The sequence below is a fragment of the Sipha flava genome, unplaced genomic scaffold, assembly GCF_003268045.1.
Source record: "Sipha flava isolate LNK unplaced genomic scaffold, YSA_version1 69_pilon_pilon, whole genome shotgun sequence".
Lineage (NCBI taxonomy): Eukaryota > Metazoa > Arthropoda > Insecta > Hemiptera > Aphididae > Sipha > Sipha flava.
Genome location: NW_020273609.1, coordinates 800,224 through 824,549, shown reverse-complemented (window position 1 = coordinate 824,549; position 24,326 = coordinate 800,224). Strand labels below are relative to the sequence as shown.

General features: G+C 29.7%; 1 protein-coding gene across 1 annotated transcript; it reads left to right on the top strand.

The window, feature by feature from the left end:
* The first annotated feature begins 261 nt into the window (after positions 1-261).
* On the top strand, positions 262-23,044 carry LOC112692053 (UDP-glucose 6-dehydrogenase). The gene is made up of 10 exons (XM_025566574.1): positions 262-702; positions 8,835-9,020; positions 9,087-9,224; positions 13,035-13,199; positions 13,267-13,464; positions 13,529-13,676; positions 14,236-14,330; positions 14,391-14,594; positions 22,301-22,456; positions 22,769-23,044. Exons 2-10 carry the CDS (start codon positions 8,862-8,864, stop codon positions 22,895-22,897), a joined length of 1,392 nt encoding a protein of 463 aa, XP_025422359.1. The 5' UTR covers positions 262-702; positions 8,835-8,861; the 3' UTR covers positions 22,898-23,044.
* Positions 23,045-24,326: the final 1,282 nt, after the last annotated feature.

Sequence of the window (24,326 nt, the reverse complement as noted above, 5' to 3'; positions counted from 1 at the left end):
GACAAACGCACAGGTTACAGGTAATGTACAAACAATGCGCGATATGCTTTTAAACCGTGTTAAAATAATAATAAACGTAGAATAATACGTGTAAAAGTGCGAGGGAAAAAAGTACCGGGGAGGGGGGACGAATGGGAGGTGAATTCGCGATTATCGAAACGCGACGAGAGCACTGCGGTCGAGCAAGAAAGAACGCGCGTGAAACAATGCGAGCGTTCGCGCGAAACAGAGGACGAACGACGACGTCGCGCGTACGGATGCCGCACACGTCGTCGAGCACACGCGCGCGTCAACGCCCGGCGCAGCCGCCGCCCCACCACCGACGTCGCGACCGCGCGTATCCTGGGCAACGGGGCGCCCGCGCGAAGCCGGTCGGCCACGTCAGCCGGTCGTACGCCGCCGCCATCGGTCGCTCGCCGCGCACCGAACACACGACGACACCGCACCGGACGCCACAGCCGGTCGCATTGTGCCCGCGTTCGTCCCGTCGTTCGTACGTGTGAGTGCGTGTGTGCGTGTTTTGCGTGCGCGAGTGACCGATCGATAAACCGTGGAACTCTCGTGCGCTCTCTGCCCAAAAGCAAAACCATCGCCGCCACGCTTATCACGCGCACGCGGCCCACTCGGATTGACGTACGGCCGCCGCCGCCGCTGTTATCGTATAACCGCCGGCAAATCGACTGATAACGCACAAATACGCAGGTACGTACTACAGAAACGTGAACCGTTGTCGACTATCACGGTGGACGGCTCGATCGGTTCGAGTCTTTGGCGAACCGGTTGAGCTGCACCGTTCATGAACGGTACTTCTCCGTTGAACCTTGTACGGTCGGTGGGTGAAAAAAAATGAAAAACATCTCCGGCTCGGTCGGCTCGTGCGGTTATGATAATATGGCGCTGAACATTTTTAACGATTTCGGTGTAATATTGTTGCAAAGAACTTATTGAATCGACTGACGATAAGGAAAATGTGAAATATTAAAACATTCATGAGCAACATAGGTCGGCATGGATTTATGTAGTTGCTTGATTTTACAGCTCTAGTTATTAGAAATAATCCATATGAATACCTTTCTTGCAATGGGAAAAAAATCCTCAACCCACTTTCGATTGTCATTGTATAAACTGACCGACCAAAAAAAAAAAAAGATATTACAACTACTTGCTTTTGAAAAAAGTAACCGCTCGAGGCGGATTTCCACTACAGACGGTACAAAGTGACCTAAAACTGATGACGACGCGACTATATATAAATCATAATAATACGGTACGATCCCATTCGGCTTCTATCTTTACGAATCACTATTCCTCGAACTGTTCCCATTCCTACGAATTATGATGTTATAGCCATTTTTATAAAAACTATCAATCTTGTTTATCTATTTGAATAACGTGAAAATACGAATAATGTTAATAGTTGGCGCAATCCACAAATGTGCCGATTAGGAATTTTCGTCTCGTAGTATTAGGTGTTATTTCGGAATCTCGGGACGATGGACGTGCCATAGCCAATAATACTAATAATTAGAGGAGAGTCGTTATAAGTCGAGCCTTTAGAAAATTATTATTTATATTCACTTTAAAGTTAATTTTTAAGTTTAAACAATCATGCCATTTTACATAATACGTCTTTAAACAGCATTTTTCATAAATCGCCATAATAGTAATGGACCACCATCGAGCGCATTCAAGGAAACAACAATGACATCGTCAATTATTATAATTTTATTCGTATTAACACTTTAAAATTTATTTAAAAGTAATAAAAATAATATGGAATCTTAGATTGTTATTTTATTATTAAATTAAATAAAACCATTTTTAAAATTAGCAAATAATTTTTTTTTTTTTTTAATACGTATAAAGTATGCTTCAAACAGTATACAAAGATAGAAGTATATAATTTAAGCAAAAAAAAAACAATAAATATACATATATATATATATCGAAATAAATATGTAAAGAAAAAAAATAACAAAACTAGTTTTGGCTTTTATTTTAATACAAAAGCAGTGCTTGAATTGGGAAAAATTAAGTAGAGGAGCACAGTGTAACGATTTGAAAACTGCGTTCTACGTGCGCAATTATTTAACACATATCCGTGGGGGGCTTCGTCCCCCCTCCGCCAACCTTACATATATTTTGAATACCACTTTTCAGCTAAACAAGTATTTAAATTCCAAATATAATATATTTTGATAGCAATACTGACATCCTACATGTTACAATAGAAAATAATAATAAAATAATAATTAACATAACTGTAGGCGATCAGGCAGTCTCACGAATCGAATGATATAATCATATATTTGGTTTTTGTTTTTATCTATTTTTACTCTTTAGTGCGGGCCACGGCCTTTTAGAAGATTAATCTAAAGTCGTGGTGCGGGCATTTTTTTTTCCGAAATTACGATATCGTCGATCGCCAATATTAATAACAAACCGTACAATGTATAAAGTATAATACACCAAATTCACAGACATTTTATATTTTTCCAGAAATGACGGCGTTGTCCCTTATCATAAGCCCCATATAATCTTTAATTATAAAAATAGATTTGATATTATAAATCGTAAAATTCGTTTACAAATTGACGTAAATTGAAATTCACATAAAAATTATTTTGGACATCAATTAGGATGAACGTGGCGTCTTCTCGTTCCGATGAAAAAATATAGTTGGGGTACGCAAAAAAAAAAGAATAAAGGAGCTCCGTCCCCCTGCACCTCCCCCCAATTCGAGCACTGTATAAAAGGTACTCATTTCTTACTCTGCTATTCGTATGGTTGGGTAAAACGAACATGCAAATGTTACAGGACCTAACTAGTTGGTGATAAATCATGTATCTATTTGTACGGCTCCTCGGCGTACCGCGAGAAATAATCACATTTATTTACTATAATATACTAAATAGCCATGTAAACATGGAAAAACATAAAGGATGTAAACATGGATTTCGGTAGACCTTCGATTTTGGGCTATAGGTGAATTGCGGCCCGACTTGTCATTAACGTATTGGAGGCTGGTGAATTGCGACCGGGTCATATTTTATTACTAAGTTAATTGTGGCCTGGGGTTAATTCGTCATTCCATGTCCATTGGTCTAACGTGCTCTCCTACTGAAATTGTTATAGATTTTGAACAAGCTATACATAGTGCTGTAGCAGAAGTTTTCTTTAATGCAAAAATAAGAGGATGTCGATTTTACTTAGGGCAAAGTTGGTGGAGGAAAATTCAAAGTTTAGGACTCACGAAAATGTATAACACAAATACAGATGAAAGTCATTATTTCAAATTTTTTTTTTTTGGTTTGCCATTTTTGGATTCTGACAACATCATTGATTGTTTCACGGATGAATTTTTAGCAATACTGTTCGCTTAAGATGATCGGGTTGTAAAATGTACCGAAAATTATAAATCCCCGGACGCCATGTTTCTCCCAAATATTTGAGCACAGTTTTATGCTAGCTGTAACCGTACTACTAACGGCTGTGAAAGTTTTCATTCACATCTAAATTCATCGTTCTACTCTATTCATTCTAACATCTATAATTGTATTGATGTGTTAGTAGAAATTCAATCAGAAACGTATATCAAATGTAGAAGCAATGGAATAAAAACGAAGAAAGTATGTGAAAAAAAAGCATTTATAAGACAACAGATGACAGAGCTTGCACAAAAATAAATAAAGCAGTTTGATTTCATTAAATCATTAAGTTTTAAGTTTTAGCCCAACCAATAATCTAAAAAAATTAATTTTATCATAAATTACCATAAATTTTGCCATTTTTACATAAATAATAATTAAAAATAAAAAAAAAACATTTTTGGTAGACGACTCACCCAACCTCCTTGTGGTATCTTCTGGGTAACGCCAATAGGCTGATATGAAGTGATAACTAAAATGTAGCCGCAACTCATACGTCTATTTTATAAACACGGGCCACAACGCGTACTTAATTTAGGAATCGGGCCGTAACTCACCAACACCGCGATTTTTTTGGGGTTGCAAATTGTTTAATTGTTTAAATACTGCAGTCGTCGTGCCAGTATGTTCTCCCACTCCTTTGTCATCTTTAATAAATACATTACCACGAATCGTTGATCAAGTTACAATTATGTCGGTGTTTTATATATACTGTTTATTTTGTATTGTAATGAATTATTAACAATCTACCATGGTTAGATAAATCTGCAGCTGTAGTACAAATATTATTGTTATTAGCATTATTATTAAAAAATAACTCGTAACAGTACCGATAAATACATAACAATAATAATAAGGTTGGTGTCTAATTTATAAATCTTTCTGTTAGATTACGGAAAACATATCCTATACAAAAATGTCTGTATTAGCTGCGAAAAAGTCTGATTTTACTTTCAGATAACGTATACATTAGCGTGTACATTTTTCGTGTGTATATCTGTCTCTGTAAAATTCTAATGGTAATGGATGCGGGTTAGGGTGGATCGAATTAATGTAAAAAAAAAAAAATTTACAAATTCGAATGAACAAAATAAATGTATACAAAAAATGAAAATGATTCGACCAATTTTAGAGGTGCCGCGACTTACTTATTATAAATTATTAAAAAAGAATTACAACGGGATTTGAAAACAACGAATCGTGCCTTCCTCATTATTTTTTCACGCTTCTATAATTTTTGTTACAGCTATTTTTCTAATATCTTCGCGATCATCAAATAATATACATATAAGTATATTTTCGATCGACCTAAAATACGCATTTAATTATAGGGTCAATAATTTGTTTTAAATTATCAAATAAATATAGTGAAAATTGTATGATTTTTCAAAGGTGTTTCGATCCAAATATATAGACATTTTTATATAGAACCACATGGGACCATATACTTTTAATATTAAATCAGCTAAAATTTTTATATTTTTTGTTGGAGGTTGCATACTAATATATAAACGTAAAATGTGATTAGCAGTGGTTAGGTTATGAATAATTTAGTCCGCTCTTATAACCGATGTATACAGATAGGATTGATTTTAATTCATGATTATACAAAGTTATTATATTATATTTTAACTATGTATATATACCATTCGATACCGATTATTTTTTATTAGCAAATACTATGCAATATTATACAAACAAATTAAATGCAACCCTAAATTTATTTTTTCAACGCAATGACTGTTTCAACAATATTTGGTTATTTTTGAAGTTTAACTTTTAAGGAGTGTATTATAAGTATTATTTTATTAAGTATATATGATCAATGGTATAGCCATTATAATATATACATTCCGTAACTTATAATTTTATTAAACTATAAATATTTATAAATGAAAATATATTTAAAATAATTTACATTGATTTTAGTGCAAAATACGACAATTTTTCTTTTAAATTTTTAATTTTTTTTTAACACTGAAAATTATCGATCACTTTTGTAATAAGATCTAAGTATCGCTAAATAAATTCTTAACCTCAATAATACTAACTTCTGGAAGATTCATTATTAATTTTTTACCCATATGTTTTAGTAGTAAATTATTTATTACCTTGTTTATTACAGTCATGTCTGGTTGGCTGATTCGAGAAAATGTATAAATACTTCCAAGAAGAAATTCTGCAATAAAACCAAATAATATTCCGACACGTAAACATTTGATTAGAACACCAAGTGACTAATACTACTCGTATATTACGATGAAACTGATTACAGCGACATTGACGATTATCATGTCAGTTCTCAAAGATCTTTTCGCCACAATTGTACGAAATATATCTTCGATTAGATTAATTTTAATTGTTGTATCTTGTTTCGCTTCTACTATTAATCACGTCTAAATTTTATATGATTTACGTATTTTTGTAAATAATTCGTAATTTTAATTTATATTTTAAAATGTATTTAGTAAATCAGAGCGTCGGTTGTTTATAATTTCTTACGAAATGTGCAACATATTAAAAATTTATTTCTAATTATTTATTTCTGTAGTACAAGATCGATTTTCAATATTTTATTCGAATTATTGTACCCTGTGGTACGTTTTTGCACGCGTCGTTGTTACCAGTCGACGAGTGTAAACTGCTATACATTTTTTGTTGTATTTACTTTTTATCTTTTACGATTTAAGAATTACATTATCAAAATTACGTTATTGGAACGATACATAAAGGTATTTAGATGTATATTTGAATATTTTATTTCATGAGAAAAAATCGTTCAGTTTGATCTGTTTGCAATTTTGGTGTTTCTGCATAATATTATGAATAAATTCATAATACATTTCGTTAAAACGTATGATCGTTATGTTATCATTTGTATTTTATTGCACAAGTGTCCTGCATCAGCAATAATTTTATTATCTATTGTTTTATCTAGTGTGCGTGCGTTTTTTACTACCACCTTTTTGTTATTATCCTTATTAAGATTAATATTGGTGTTCGTTATTGGGAGGTGTCCGTTAGGAGATATTTTGCTATATTATCTGTATTAAGTATAACCTGTCGTTTATATATTTACTTCGACATCGAAATTTAGATTTTAAAAATGTTTTCTTTAATTTTCAATTAAGATTACTTGTACCACTCAAAAAAGTGATTGAAAAAAATACATTTCACGTTAAAACACTCTAGGTTTTCCACATAATATTAAACGTTAGTTTTGTTTTAAAAAACATTATTGAAACTAAAAACTGATTAGATAAATTTAGTATTGTGGTTCGTGTCCAGTATAAAGTCAGTGACACTTCGATACGAATATTATTGAATCTCTGCCAATAGTAATCTTTGACTACATATCACATTATTTAATTTACATATAATTTAATGATGTAGGAATTTAACTGAAAACCAATTGGTTTCAAATTATTTCGTCATACATTATTTTATTTGGTTGTTTTTATGCGTTCTGTATCACCATAATAATATAATACAAATAAATACGTAATACACATGCGGACATCAGAGGGGCTTGGAGGGCTTAGCCTCCCAAATATTTGAATAGCCCTCCAAAATCGAAACTTTGTTAGAAATATTATTCGTTGTTTTTATAATTATCTGTTAGTTTTTTTTTTTTTGAAAATCGTAAAATAAGAAATAATAAAAAACTATTAATAGTATTAACAATACCAATTAGTTCGGCTACTTGCGAAAGAAGTTTCAGTGCAATGAAAAAAGTAAAAACTTGGCTAAGGTTCAACGATCTTTCAATACTATATATTGAAAAAGATACATCGAAAAATATAAAAAGCGATGATATTTTGAATATCTTTGCTGGTAAAAATAGATATTTGTTACTAAAATAAAATTTCAATTATTATTAAATATACATTATTTATTGTTTTTTTAATAGTAATAAGTCTTACTTGTGCACCAGAAGGAGGTGTGTGGACGAAGCCCCTGCGGGTTATTTTATATTGAATTATTATAGCCCCCCCCCCCCCCCCCCCCCCGAAAATTCAACCAAATGTTTGCCTATGGTAGCATATTAACAGTATGTTTCGTGTCTGATCTGATTATAATTTTGATTGTCTATGTTTATAATTTATTATGTTCTAACTTATAGCTTGTAAGTAAAATTATATGTACTGAACATTTCAATGGAAATAAGCATGATATATTTTGCTGCACGAAAAGATGAGAATAATACAGAATATAACAAACACGTTACTATTTATCTTTTCTCGTTTCCGTCACAAGTTATACGTACATATAAATTCACAAATTATGACATATTTGATGTAATATATCGTACTCTGTATTGCTGCTGCTGGATAAATGTCCACAGTCGGCTTTCATTCGGTATCCATTTACTGCAGATTTATTGTTGTTAGTTTGTATGTAATGAATAGAATCATATTATATAATGTAATAATAGGTATATATTTGCACGAATCAATAATCGACAATATTGTTGATGTATGTCACTGGTGTATCGTGAGTAATGATTTATCAAAATCGAAGTATGAAAAAAGTATTAGAACTTAGTACTAGTTATACTTATAGTTATACACTAGTTATACACATTCATTTTATTGGTATACAACACGAACAATGATTGTGAAATTTAATTTATGAGACGTTAAATTGAAAAATTGATTTTATATTGAACTCTTATTATGTTCGTATAGTTTTAATTTATTTTATTGATATGGACGATAAAATTATATAAATCCACAAGATTTTCTGTTTACTCTTTTACTATTCACTCCGAATCCTATATGAATGTTACTACTTTGGTAATTGCAGCAATATTCTTAAATAATTATTATTATTTTTTTCTTCTAGTATTTTATAAAATAAAATTTATTTAACTATTGTTTATTCTAATTTCTTATTTTGCCCAGCAAGATTCATTTTAACACTTTTTTTATTCATACGTATATTTATCATTAGTGCACACAAATATTCGTTTATCCATTAAAACTTCGATTAAAGCAAATCACTAATTGTTTTATTGCAATCTTGTACTCCAGCATAATCGTTTTACACAAATCTCTTAGAAATAATTTATAACTCGAACTGAAGAGTTTAAACGACAACAATGAGCACTCTTAAGATTGCATTTTTGTTAAAACACTTAAATTAAATTAATTGTAATCGTAAAAAGGGTTATACCATTGATCTTAACTTCTTTTTCTATTACTTCAACGGTTTGAAGTAGTTTAATGACTCATGTAACTACGTACCATTGTACCAATATAATATTAAGTGATAAATTCTAACGGTCTGACAAGGTCAACATAAAAAAATATTTTAAAACCTCATTAAACTGTTATTTATGCTTATACATACACTTACGAGTATAAGAGTGAAGAGAGTGTTTTTATTTAAAATTATTGTTTGCAGTTCAGTAAATTTATACAAACGAAAGATATGACAGTATCGAAAATATGCTGTATAGGTGCTGGTTACGTCGGTGGACCTACGTGCAGTGTGATAGCATTGCAATGTCCACATATTAAAGTCACTGTCGTTGATATAAGTGCTCATCGAATTGATCAATGGAACTCGGAGAAATTACCGATTTATGAAGTAAAATACAATATTGAATATTGTACATATTTATTTTTTTATTATTTATGTATACAATTTTTTTAGCCTGGACTCGATGACATTGTAAAAAAACAAAGAAATGTTAACTTGTTTTTTTCTACAAAAATAGAAGAAGCGATCGATGAAGCAGATTTAATATTTATTTCCGTTAACACTCCTACAAAGACATTCGGTGTGGGCAAAGTAAGTACCGGAGAAAAATGTTTAGAAACATCGTTAAGATTATCATAGTTATTTATAACATTTTGTATGGCTACGGATTATAAGAAAATTGTTAAAAAAATACCCAAGTTTTTTGTTATACTTTTTTTTTGCTTGGATGCTTTTGTCGCTTACTAAAAAATAAACCGCTTAAATATCTTTAGAATGTCTGGAATGAATAAAATAAACAGTAATGAGCAATAGCACAATGACACACTAAACTGTTATTAAAATATCTTTGTCTTATTTTATTGTCTTCAGTTACTACTCTGTGAATATTTCCCTGGGTTATAGTGTTATCAAAGCTCTTATTGCATAGAAAATATTGTACATTTGAGGTACAAAGTTTTTTTCAATTTTTATTTGCATATTGATATTAAATTTACATTGTAATGTGTGGGCCAATGCGATTTAGCTAATCCTAAAAACTGAACCATTGCTTCATTTTAAGCCATATCATATAACTCTGCTAGTTCTATACTTACTATAGAAAAAACTAAAAACTCTAATACACCTACCTATAGTTTTTAAGTGACAAATCGTGTTTCTCACTTTTACTTTCAACACAATATTTGTTTATGAGGACTGGTATAATCGGTCTTAAAATTGAACAGTATTACATTTACAGTTATATTACAATTATATTTTTTTTTTTTTAGCTTTTATAGTCCGTTGAGGGCCTTCGCTGCTTCCACAATTTCTTGCCACTTCTCTCTATTTTCACTTCCTGCTAGTTCTGTCTCTGGTGCAATCTTTGCTAGGTCTGATTTTATAGTGTCCATCCATCTATGTCTGGGACGGCCTCTGGGTCTTCTACCATTGATTCTGCCCATCAGAACTTGCTTGCATATGCCATTCTCTCTCCATAAGTGCCCAGCCCATTCGAGTCTCTTGCTTCTAATGAATGCTTTTATATTTGGTTTTTGGAATAGCTGGTATATTTCCTCATTTGTTCTTATTCGATAATCTCCATTTTCGTAGATAGGACCATAGATTCGGCGGAGTATTTTCCTTTCGAAAATTAGCAGTTTCTCTTCGTCTCCTTTTGTCACCGACCACGTTTCGCAGCCATACGCCAAGACTGGGCGTAAGTAGCTCAGATATAGGTTGATCTTTAATTTTTTAGATAGGAGTTTAGATTTAAATAGTTTCAATAATCCAAAAAAGCCTTTATTGGCTGCTGAGATTCTTAATTTTATTTCATTATGCATATTGTTGTTCTTATTTATGTTAGTACCTAAGTATTTGAAATCGTTTACCGTTTCGAAAGTGTACTCCCCGACACTTACATCAGCTACTATCTCATTTTTTCTGCTGACGACTACATATTTTGTTTTGTCTTGGTTAACTTTAAGGCCCATACATTTGGCAGCTTTAAGTAGATCGTCGGTTTTTGTGGTTACCTCGATGCGTGTATTTCCCATTACCACGATGTCGTCCGCATAAGCAAGTATAGAGTATTCCCCTAGTAATTCCATGTCTTGATATGCTGGCATTGTCCTTACCACTTTTTCAAGGGCTAAATTAAAAAGTAATGGCGACAAAGCATCGCCTTGCCTCAGGCCTGTGTTCACATCAAAACTTTCAGATAATTGATTTCGGAATTTGACTTTACACGCAGTGTTGGAATTACATTCCTTTATTAATCGGATTAATTTTGAAGGTATTTCAAATTCTTCTAAGGTTATCCATAGTTTGTTTCTATTGATGCTGTCATAAGCTTGGCTAAAGTCAACAAAACATAAGTGCACTTCTTTTCCAAATTCATAATATTTTTCTAATGCTTGTCTAATCGTAAATATATGGTCAGTGGTAGATTTTCCTTTTATGAATCCAGTTTGATATTTTCCTATTATGTCTTTGGAATATATTTCCAGTCTACGTAATATTGCAGTGGAAAAAATTTTGTAGCAGGTATTAATAGTGCTATCCCTCTATAGTTTTTTGTATCCATTGTATCGCCTTTTTTATATATTGGGCAAATTATTGCCATTTTCCAATCCTGAGGGATTTGTTCTTTTTTCCAGATTTCTTTGATTAAAGTACATATTTCCGAGAACATTTTTGGGGTCGAAATTTTAAATAGTTCAGCATTTATGTTGTCTTCACCAGGGACCTTGTTGTTCTTTAGCATTTTTATAATTAGTTTAATCTCTTCTTCATCTGGTTCAGTGATCTCTGGCTGTACTGTATAGCGAAGCGGGTGGACCTCTTCCGGAACGTTATTGTCTTGATTTATATTTAATAGATCTTTAAAGTAAATTCGAAACTTCTTTGCAATATTCGCTTCATCTGTAATAAGGTGTCCACAATCATCTTTCAGCATAGTGAGTTGAGCATTGAAACCTTTCTTTATAGAATTACATTTTTTGAAGAACCTTCTAGGGTTTAGCCTGTGTTCCTCGATACTACTTACGAATTCTTTTTCAGCCTTTCTCTTCTCTCTTCTAATAATTTTATTAGCTCGGTTTCTAAGTGTTAAAAATTCTTCTTGGCTTTCCGGTGTTGGATTCTGTATAGCTTTACTTCTGGCTTCGCTTCTTTTTTTGATTGCATCCTTGCATAAGTCATTGAACCATGAGTTTTTTGGTTTTCGAATGTTTTCTTTAAAGATTTCAGCGGCCCTGTTAACTGTTTCCTTAATTTCTTTCCATTTGTTTTCTATATTCTTGCTTAAGCTAGTGGGTTCGTTTTTTAGTAGATTATTTGTTAGCAATTGGAAATTTCTTCTAGTTTCAGGGTCTCTGAATTTTTCTGTATCCAGTTTTGGCTTACTTTTCATCCTTTTGTTCCATACTCTTGATAGTTTTACTTTAAAACATGCTGTCACGAGATAGTGGTCCGTATCCCCATCAGCTCCTCGACAGCTTCTTACTTGTGTTATACAGTTTCTGTGTCTTCTATTAATTAATATATGGTCGATTTGACTTTTAAACCTTCCACCTGGGGAGGTCCAGGTATGTTTATGTATTTCTTTTCGTTGGAACTGGGTGCTGCTAATTATTAGGTCTTTTGATGCAGCGAAACTAATTAATCTTATTCCATTACTATTGCTCTCTAGGTGTAGACTTTCCTTTCCCGCTGTTCTTTGGAAAATCTCTTCCCGGCCGACTTGGGCATTTAGATCTCCGACTATGATCGTTATACAATTCTTGGGAAGTTTGTCGAAAGTTCTTTCTAATGAGTCGTAAAAGTCGTCCTTTGCGTTGCTTTCAGCCGACTCCGTTGGGGCATAGCAATTGACGAAAACGACATCCAGAAATTTTCCCGAGATTTGCAAGTAGCATATTCTATCACTGATTGGTTCGAATTTTTTAACCGAATCTACCATTGAATTTTTTACGATGAAGCCAACTCCATTTTCATGTTTTTGATTTTTTGTTCCACTATAGAAGATTGTAGAATTCCCTGATTTTAAAATGCCATTACCTGGCCATCTTATTTCTTGTAGAGCAGTTATCTCTGTTCTGTAATTATTAGTTATCTGGATTATATTATGCAGTGCTCCAGGTTTATAGAGGGTTCATATATTCCATGTTCCGAATCTCAAGACTCCAGATTTGCCGGGCCATGTTCCATTTCTTTTATCCAAGTTAATCATAGAGTTCCGAGGCTTGTTATTGTGAAGTTTCTTAACGAAAGTTTTTTTACAATGTGGGGTTGTCAGCCCCACGATCAACCTTTATGCCTTGAAGGAGGAGCTCGGGGCCCCGGGTTTGCTAAGCCCGTAGTACTGATTAAAGTACCCCCCTGGGGGCATTACAATTATATTATAATGTTTATTTTTTGTAGGGACGTGCCGCTGATTTAACATACGTTGAAAATTGTGCTCGGACCATTGCCCAAGTATCAACTAGTGATAAAATTGTAGTGGAAAAAAGTACGGTACCGGTGCGTGCAGCTGAGAGCATATTAAAAATATTAAGTGCCAATCATAAGCCAAAGGTTAAATTTCAAGTGAGCCAGTTTCAAATTTATTTCTGCTGTAATATTTTAATAATTTATACAAATTTTTGTTTTATAGGTATTATCAAACCCTGAATTTCTATCTGAAGGTGTAGCTGTTGAAAATTTGTTAAATGCAGATCGAGTTCTTATTGGACACGAAGAAACGGCCGATGGCTTATTGGCTTTTAAAGAACTTAGTAATATTTATTTGAATTGGATACCCGAGAAAAAAATTCTTAGAACCAACACTTGGTCATCAGAACTAACTAAATTAGTAAATTTGAAACCTTAACCTTAGTTAATGGTATATGAATACTTATAAAATATTATTTTCACAGGCAGCCAATGCGTTTTTAGCACAACGAATCTCTAGTATTAATTCTATGTCAGTAATATGTGAAGTGACTGGTGCAGATGTTAGTGAGGTAGCCAAGGGCATTGGCCTTGATTCCAGAATTGGTTCTAAATTTTTACAAGCATCTGTCGGTGAGCATTTTATTGTATAACATCATTGATCCATTTATGTATAATTTTTAGTGATGAACCAGATTTTTTGGTGTTAAACCGAACATTGTCAATGTATTAAGAACCCAAATCCAACCAAACTGTTAGCATTTTTTATCCAACTAAAACTTGAACTTAGGATTTTTTTCTTTAAAAAAAAAAAAAATGAATTAAAAAAGTATAAACATTTTAATTACATTGTATAAAATATAATACACCTAAGTATATATATATATATATATATATAATTAATGATACTAATTATTAATTAGTATCTAATACTATTATGATATATTTTAATTACTATAAAGCAGAGAAAATTAATTTTAGATATTGTTTGATTAATAATATTTTGAAGTTCGAATTTTTAATTTAATTAATTGATAAATACTTCAGTTCAATTAACTTTAATTTTGAACTCGAATTACGAACCGAACCAAATACCTGGTGTTTGGTTTGCTTCGATTCGACATTCGAACAGTTCGACTGATCACTAATAATTTGCTTGTTAAAAAATTGAACAATTCCAATTCTGTGATAGGATTTGGTGGAAGTTGTTTTCAAAAAGATCTGCTCAATTTAGTATATATATGTGAATGTTTAAATATTCCTCAAGTGGCTGCTTACTGGCAACAAGTAACAATTATACTATTTATTTATATTAGCATTTTATTAAATATTGATTTTTATCTGCAGGTTCTCGACATGAATGTATATCAAAAGTCTCGCTTCTCCAATAAAATTATTGAATCTTTATTCAATACGGTTACTGGTAAAAAAATTACCATGTTCGGATTCGCATTTAAAAAAGATACCGGCGATACTCGCGAGTCGCCTGCTATACATGTTGCTAAGACTTTACTTGATGAAGGAGCCCAGCTAAATATTTATGATCCAAAAGTAAGCTAAGAAAACAATATTAATTAATGATAAAAAAAGGAAAATTCTTTAAAAAGAAGTGTATTTTTTAATGCATACCTACATCTAAAGTTACAATAGTAAAAGTACATCTAAATGTGTTGGTATAATCAGGGGCGTATTTATATGCAGGCACTATAGGCATGTGCATACAGCGGCAAACTTTTGTAAATTTTACGTTTTACGGTAATACATATTATTGTATTTATTTACGTTTTTAGGGTTTTTGATATTGTAAATATGTTACATTTATTCCTACATGAAAAAATAGTAGATAATACCTTACCCCACTAACAGTTATCAAGATAGATATTTTCATAATTTCTTAACGCCCCAAGCACGTCGTCAAGGGGTGGCCTTAGGGGGTCTGGCCCCCTTGATTTTGATTTTTAAATATTACGATATTTAGTTGTCCCAAACCGGCTAAATTCTGAATGTATATTCCATATGGGCGATTGTAAACTCCGCTAGAATATCGGTTAAGATAAAAAGATAATAAAAGGTCTAGTGTAAACTCTGCCAGTTTTTTTCTTACTTGTAATGGGTATATGTAAACTCCTCCAGTTTTTTTTTGTTTATCTGCTCAGTGCTCACGTTGCCACGTGCCTTCTCACATTAAATACGTTTACATCTATTGCGATGATATATGCCGAAATTGATAAAATTATTGTCATGGTTCGATTAATTTCAAGGAGGATATATATCTACATTGATTCATTTATTAATAATTTTATCTTCATATTATCTGAAATTAGAATATAAAAATTAGAAAAGAAAATTAGAACATAATCGTTCGTAGTCTGCGTGTTTCCGTGTATATTTTATATTGAACGAAATATGTCGCAACAAAGTAATAATATAAAATTAATTACTGGTCAACAAGGCAATTTATTAGTTTTATTTAACAACTATAAATATAACTAAATATAAAATATGCGTCTGGTGAAATAAAATGGAGTTATGATTTTATATAATATTGTAATAATAATATTTAATTATTATTACTTATTACGTATTACTTTTAATAATATATCATATTAATTTTATACTACTACTCGATTTTATTCACTGGCGGAGTTTAAATGTATTCGATTTTACCTGATTTTTTTTTAGTGACGGAGTTTACATGAACCCAATTTCACCTATTTTATTTTTCTGGCGGAGTTTACAGTAAAAAAAGGTACTTGTGGCGGAGTTTACATGCGCCCATTCCATATAATTAATGATCGTATAACAAAAATTAAATTCTGAGATTCTATTTTATAAATATTCGTCATTTGACAATTTGATATAAGACAATAGTACGTGTATTAATAGATTTAAAACTAAGAATTCCAAATACGGATATCGGACGCACATTTAATAAACACAACTACAGAAAGGGCCAAAAAATGTTGGCCCCCTTATAAAAATATGTCTGGTTACGTGTCTGTCACGCCGTCTAAATATATATGATTCGGGAATGTTTATTAATGAAATCCTTTTCAATGGTTTTAATAAATAAAATGTTTAGCAATAAACAATTGTTCTGAATTCAGTCTCTATTCATGTTGCTGTGTATATAAGTATTTTATACTTAAATGAATTTCGCTTTATTTTATCAACTAAATTATTGTTATTTATTGATGATTTTTACTATTTTTTTTTTATATCTTTTTTTTGTAAAGATAAGTAGAAAACGGTTAAGCGGTGACCAATATAAAAATTTTGCAAAACTAAAGATTGATGATTTGCAAAATATTATAAATCAAACACAAATTTACTGATTTTTTGAAAATATAGCTTCTACTTTTTGTTGTGGTAAATAGTTCTGTAATGACTACTAGTGATGAGCAATAATGACTATTGAAAATCGACTTATTACTAATATGTGACTAATTTAATTACTATACGTGATATAATTAGTCATTTGATTTATATTTTATTTGATCATCTAAGATCGATTCAAACTGATAAAAAAGCAAACAATTTTGGCATTATTATCAATAAAGAATGACATGTTAAAATAATTGAATTTTAAAGATTTAATCGACACGTTTATTACTACCTACTAAATTTCGACATAGGCCAAAATAATTAATAATTATATCCAAGTTTGAAAAATATATTTTACTCATTTTATGTAGTTATTAATTATTAATAAAAAATTTCTAACTCTTAAGAAATCATGTCTTATTATTTAAATAAAATATATTACTTAATTAATGTATATTTTATAGTAAATAAATGATAACTTGGTCAATAGTTAGTCTTTTATATATATTATAGATAGTTTTTTAGTTATTGAGGGTAGCAATTTTTCATAGGCCTACAAACGGGAAACATCTACGATTATATATGACCATGAGCACAATATGACTTAACAACATTTATCTGTGATTTAAATAATTACATTTTTTAATCAGTGTGATTTATTAACCTTCTTAAAATTTTTCATCCCTCAACGTAAAAATAAATTGTTTTTTTATAACTAACTATACATTAATTAGTTTATATAATAATATAATTTATTAGGTATATAAATATTATAATTATAATTATTCTGCTTTAGAATATTTAATTAAAAATAAATATTAGGTATTATTTAATAGAATTTAAATAACAAAAAACAATAGATGCATTCTATCTACAAAATATTTATAGTTAAAGATATATTCTCCAAATAAATTTCTATTGAAATAATCAATTTTTAACATAAAATGTAATAAATAATTTAAATAAAAAATGTTTTATCATATTTTTAATATTGTATTCTGTAATTTTATATTATTCTATTAGTACATAATGCCCGAGGCCCGACAATATATTTTACATATTTTTACTGTACGTAATATATTTTATTACTATTTCATTATTTTTATAATTATTATTATCATTATTATTATTATTATTATTATTTATTAATATACAATAATTTAAAAAAAAAACTAAATCATACGAATATTTTATCATGGATATTATCGTTCTATGTGAAAAGGTACTATGTATTAAATATAGTATAGTAGTATAGTATAGGATCATTGATTAAATATACATAGATAGCCCATAGCTATACGCAATATGGAAACACGTAAATTAGTACGGATTATGTGACAATAGATAGCGTTGGTAAATACTAAATTGAACACAATACACAAACCGGTAGAATAAAAATAAACTGCGATAAGAATTCCATGAATATAAATTAAATTGAATATTGTTATTTACTAAATCCATTGATTAAGGGCTAGTTCACATTAGAGGCGTTAAACGCGCGTCGACGTTGACTGTATGATATAAATTTATACATAGATACAAAATATTTTAATAGTTATATTCATTTTTAGTAGTAAATAGATGTACAACAATGTATATAAAACTTTATTTTAAAAATTTATTTATAAATTGTACACTTATATTATCATACTTAATTCACTCATTACGTTAAATTTACATATTTGCAATTTTGAATTGTATCGTTAATACAACATATAACCTTTTTTCGAAAATTGTTTAGTAATTTTGTTATAGGTAACAAACAGCTAAAATGATCATATATTAATTAAAAAATACTCAGCCATGTTTAATTAATTTCAATATGAATAAATTCTTAAGATATACTTAGTCAATAGTCGTATTGTAAAGATAAATAAAAGAAAAAAAAAATCTGTTGTATTTTACTGGATTCGAAATCGAAACCCCTGGGTTCAAAGCCGTATAATATGACCACTGAACAACAAAAATAGCGCACTCTGATGTCTAGCTCCCATATTACTAGATTTCTGGCTCCTCTGGTCGGTTATTGGGAGCTTCCATACATTACCATTGTGTGGGCTATCTATGTATATTTAATCAATGATAGTATATTATATTATTAAGTTCTCAATCGTGTTACCAAAAATAACGTTCTCAATCGTATTTTACCGCTATTCGCGATAGATTCATAAGAATTGCTCATAACATTAAATTGTAAGTAGTATAATGTTTGTGTTATTATTAATTTTTGACACAATTATTAATTGCATAATTTTAAAATTTGTCATTAATTTGTAAACAACATAATAGGTATAATATAATATTTTATTGAAATTTTTAGTAATTTTTGACACATATTTATTTATAATATAATTTGAGGTTGTGGAGCAAACATAGTGCTGGGCAAATTTAGTGTCGGGCAAATGTTCTGATTCCGTACATTAGAGATTCCCAACCTTTTTTAACTCACGGCACCCTTTATTATTTTCTAAAAATTTGGATGCATCCTATAGCCTATGCTTTATACTCTATAGTTTATACTGAATACGCAATAGTAATATATAGTGTTGTCCAACGATATCGATAATTCGATATCGATATCTAAAAATAATTATCGAAAATATCGCGATATCGGTGTGATTAATCGGGACTCGGGACTCGGGATTTTCCGAACGATTCAATTATTTTCGGTATTTTTTAATTAAAATGAGTAAATAGTATATAATACAATTATATCTATAAAAGTATAAAGTAGATACTAAATTATAATATGAGGTCATATATTTCAAAGAAATAGGTTATTCCAAAATAAATTAGCTATTTCAAATAGCTCACGACATCAAACAATTTTATCTAAATTCAGTGCCGGTAGTTAACTCGCGGTGAGACATAATTATTTTATTTCATTCTTTATTTTATATTTATATTAAATAAAATTAGTGAAAATTTTAAATTAGTACCGTTGTCTGGTGCTAGAAGTGATATATGGCAACATTTTGGATTTAAAGTTAATATAAAAGGGGATTATATCAAATAAAAATCAAGTTTTTTGTAAGAAGTGCAAATGTGCTGTTGGTTATAGTGGAAATACAACTTATCTTAAATCACATTTTCAGCAATGTTCAAGTACAAAACCAAGTACGTCAAACAGTTTGATTCCATATTTTAAGCAAACTCCATCCAAATTATCAAACAAAACTAAACGAGCTAAGGAAATAACAAAAAGCCTGATGAAATTTGTTATTAAAGATTTAAGACCTTTGAGTATTATAGAAGAGTAAGGTGTTCTTGAATTTATGGAAATATCCGTACCTGAGTATATTGTTTCTAGTAAACAAAAAACTAGACTTGTTGAACAGACTGCAATTAACGAAAGAGAAAATGTAAAATGTTTTTTTAAAAAATATTCCACATGTTTGTATAACAATTGATTTTTGGACGTCACTGGCAAATCATAGTTATTTAGATGTAACTTGTCATTATTTAAAAAAGTGGTGTTTACGTACACACATTTTAGAAACAGTGGAAGTTCTTGAGTCTCACACTTCAATAAATATCGTCAACAATTTAAAATCTATTCTTAAATTTTAGAACATTGAAAATAAAGTTAGTACTGTTGTATGTAATAATGCTGCGAATATGGTCAAAGCTATAAATTCCATGGATATTCCAAACATATTTAGTTAGATGTACTGCTCATTCTATACAATTATTTATAAATGCAGGGCTCCAAAATGATATGGTAAAATAATTAATTAATAAACTGAGAAAAATAGTGGGACATTTTAATAGAAGTGCCTCTGCACAAAATGAACTTGAAAATGAACAAGAAAAGTTTGGCGAAAAAAAAAACAAACTAGTTCAAGACTGCGTTACTCGTTGGAACTCAATATGTGACATAATTGATAATGTCTTAAAGTGTAAAAATTCAATCAATAATATTATTTCTAAAAACAAAAAAATTGATAAATGGTTTATTACTTCTGGTGAATTTAAAAATATAAAAGATTTATTGAAATTACTGGAACCATTTAAAATTGTCACAGAAGTATTAGGTGGAGAAAACTACATAACTGCATCAATAGTACACAGATTGATAAAAAGTCTTTGAAATACGTTAAAAGTTAGTGAATTAGACACTAATTTTTTAACTATGGTTAAAAAACCTATATTAGATGATTTAAAATATCGAAGAGAAATTATGGGATTAATATTAGCAAAAGCATCTGCATTAGACCCAAGATTTCGAAAGTTAAAATTTCTATCGGAAGAAGAAAAACGAACTGTTTGGAAACAACTTAAAAATGACTTAAAAGAATTAATTTTTGATCCAAAAATAGAAAATGAAGAAGAATTAATCTCTGAATCAATATTAGAAAATGAAGACAATTTTGAAACACACTCTTCTCCTCGTAAGAAATTATGATCATTAATGATATATAGCGATGATGATGACGAAGACGAAGAAATTTGAACATTAAAATACTCAGTTGTATCATTAATAGCCAAAAAATACTTAAGTATAGTGGCCATTTCCTGTGAACGGTTATTTAGCGAAGCTGGAACAATCATACCCATGAAAAGAAATAGATTATCTCCTGAGCGACTCAATCAACTGATATTTTTGAATTAATTTTTCAAATCGAAACCAAGTTCTGAAGTATTGATAGAAAAACTGCTCGAAAAAGAAATTTTTTGATTGAATACATTGGATACTTTTCAGTTAGTACAAAATAATTTATAATAGTTAATTAATTTACTCTCATAATATATTAATATAATATTTATTCTATAGTTTTAATGTGCTTTCAATAAATTAATTTATATAAAATTTAACCTGTTGTTATTTAAATTGATGTCGGAAAAAAAATACAATATCAATAATTAAAAATATATAGTTGACCAACACTAGTAATATATCATATATTTAAATATATAATTGTAACTTCGGTTTTATTTAGCATTAATAAACAATAAAGATAATATAAAGTCACAAGTATTTCACCGTAAATAACTTTAAAACAGTTTACATCAAATCAATAGCAATCGAACCAGTATGAAAATTAAAATAGATTGAATATCTCAGTATTACTATGTAAAAATTATATGTTATATAATTAATACATTAAATTATATTGTATATACCTAATTAATTATACACAATAAGTTTTATACTATAGACATAAAGTATATTCTGTTTTATTACTCACAGTCAGTGGCGTATACAAGGGGGGTGTTTGGTAGATATGACACCCCCCTTGAGCCGTATCATATATTACATTATTATAGGAATATAGGTAAATCGATAATACAATATGAAATATAAAATAATGCACAATACTAATTATATATATACAGGTTAACATTATCGCGATTGCGACAATACGTGACGAAAATTATTCGTTTATGTTTTCGTGAAACACAAAACGTTTAATAATAATAGGTATTGTAGCATCGAATACTGATATTCGAATAGTCAAATATTCAAATGATTTATGGTAAAGCTATCCGAATTCGAATATACATTATATCTCTATTACAGACATTATGTATACATATTAATTAATTAAAATAAAAGTTTTAGTTTGTACGTATTATATATAATATTTAATAATTATAATTAACACCCCCCTTCAGAAAATCCTAGTTACGCCACTGCTCACAGTGCTATATTTTTCATGAAGGCGTTTAAAAAAAAAATATATGTTTCAAATATTTTTGCGGCACATTTAAGTTTACGGTACCCTGGTTGGGAACCTCTGCCATACATAAAACTATACACAGTGTGACTAATTTATTTTCAATCTTGAAAGTTGTTCCTCGTTTAAATTTTATGTAATACGTTTAATTGAGTTAACTATGGAAATTCAACTTAATTAAATGCTACACATTTATAAAAAGATTTAAACATTAACCAATAATTATAGCAGATTAAAATTTTTCATTGATTACAGGTGGAACCTGAACAAATAGTGAAAGACCTTACTCATCCATATGTGACTGATAATCCAGAAAAAGTAATAAAATCCATCGAAATACATGATAATCCTTACACGGCTTCGCATCATACACATGCTATTGTGATATGCACTGAATGGGACATATTTATGGTGAGTTTTTTTACAAATAATATTTTGTATTGTACTAGGTTATACTTATTAAAAGTATGAAAATTAAAACATAAACTATTATAGCATCTAATCATTATCTGTCGTATGCAAAATATTTTTAATTTTTTTACCCATTTGTATAACACATTTGTGTAGTAATAATAATTATAATTAAGGAAAACATTTGTTTGTTGAGTTAAATCAAATTAATGTTTAAATTGAATAATTCTGCAATTTAGTTATGTACATTATTGTGAAAAATAATAAATAAAATTATGTATATTTAATAAATATTATAAATGTATGTTTCAGGAATTGGATTACGAGAAAATTTACAGTAATATGGTTAAACCGGCATTTATTTTTGATGGCCGCAAGATTCTTGACCATGACAAATTGACTACGATTGGTTTCCAAGTGCATACCATTGGAAAACGTTAATATTTAACATCTAATGCATTCTTTGTCTTCCATTTGAACATATCAATGAAGTATTCTTGCCAGTTGCCAGTGAAGAAAATAATTTTAAAATTTATTTTTATTTTTATACATTTTTACATTATGTCATATCTTAATCTTTTATAAATTTTAAAATGGCCTCCTACTTAAATTAAGAAATTGAACAATATGAACAATGTATTATTATTATTATTATTATTATTATTATTATTTTATACTTGTTAAGTACTATACATTTTTTATAGCAAAACAAATAAATTTATTAATAATAATTCTTTAATGGAATTATACTTTAATTGAGACTTTCTAATACAATTTAATAAAATTAGTATTTTAACTTTTTCTTAGAAAATTGTCATTTATTTAAAATTATGATTACTTCTAGCATTTATGCCATCTTTTATATGATTAGGTATTGATAATATTTCATTTTTTGGATACTTGTATGTCAAAAGTACACACTACTTTGTTAAGTAGTGTACTGTTTTGGACCCATTGCAGATTCCATATAACAGTACTTACATGTCACTGTTGTAAATATACAGAAACTGATACATAAAAAAAAAATTAATATTAATTGCCAATGCCAAATTTTAAAATTAGGACTTCTAATGTTATAAATGGTTGTTCACATATAATGTCTTGTATAATACAAATTATAAATTGTATAGGTACGTTCTATAATAATTTACAATGATATAATATGTGATATTGATATGTCACACCCGTCGAGTGTTAAGTACAAACAAGTAAAATGCACTGGTTTCCTATCAATGACTTGATCGTCATAATAAATCCATTGTCCAAATCGTTATGCATTTTGTGCAAATATTTGAAAAAAGTGGAATTGATTGATTCTATGATTTTGTCTACGATTTTACTAAGACAACCAAATTGTTGTTAGGGAAACTGTGTAATTTATTCGTTGTGTTGTGTGCAAGACGTTTTCATGTCTATAATACTGCTACCTCCATGGGTGTTTAGAATGCAATCATTGTATTTGATTATATTGCAACGAAAAATGTAGAAAAAAAATATGTACCTAATAATACTAGTCAGTGTTGATTATGTTTAATATATGTGGTACATGGTATGTTATAAACCAAAAACTAATCCGCAGTTGTGATTCCATACACTGAGATCGAGACTTAAAGGTCATACAGAGTGAATATATGAAATAATTTGTTTTTAAGTAGTTTTGTCATGCTACCAGACACCTAGTCATTGAGAAGCCTGAGTGGTCACAGTCCCCTTAAATTTATTCTGGCTCAGGGCCGGTCCCTCCCAAATTCATGTACACATTTTTCACCAAGTATCAAAAACATGTTATGATTATGGCTTGTGCATATTAAATAGATCAGGGGCGTAGGTATAGATTGTTAATGGGGGGGGGGGGTTTAACTTGAAATTA

Bases quoted from the DNA above. Each gene is read 5' to 3' on its own strand.
- LOC112692053 (XM_025566574.1), top strand. From the start codon at position 8,862: ATGACAGTATCGAAAATATGCTGTATAGGTGCTGGTTACGTCGGTGGA. The intron at 13,465-13,528 runs GTAAATTTGAAA...TTATTTTCACAG, and splicing joins CATCAGAACTAACTAAATTA to GCAGCCAATGCGTTTTTAGC. The intron at 13,677-14,235 runs GTGAGCATTTTA...ATTCTGTGATAG, and splicing joins ATTTTTACAAGCATCTGTCG to GATTTGGTGGAAGTTGTTTT.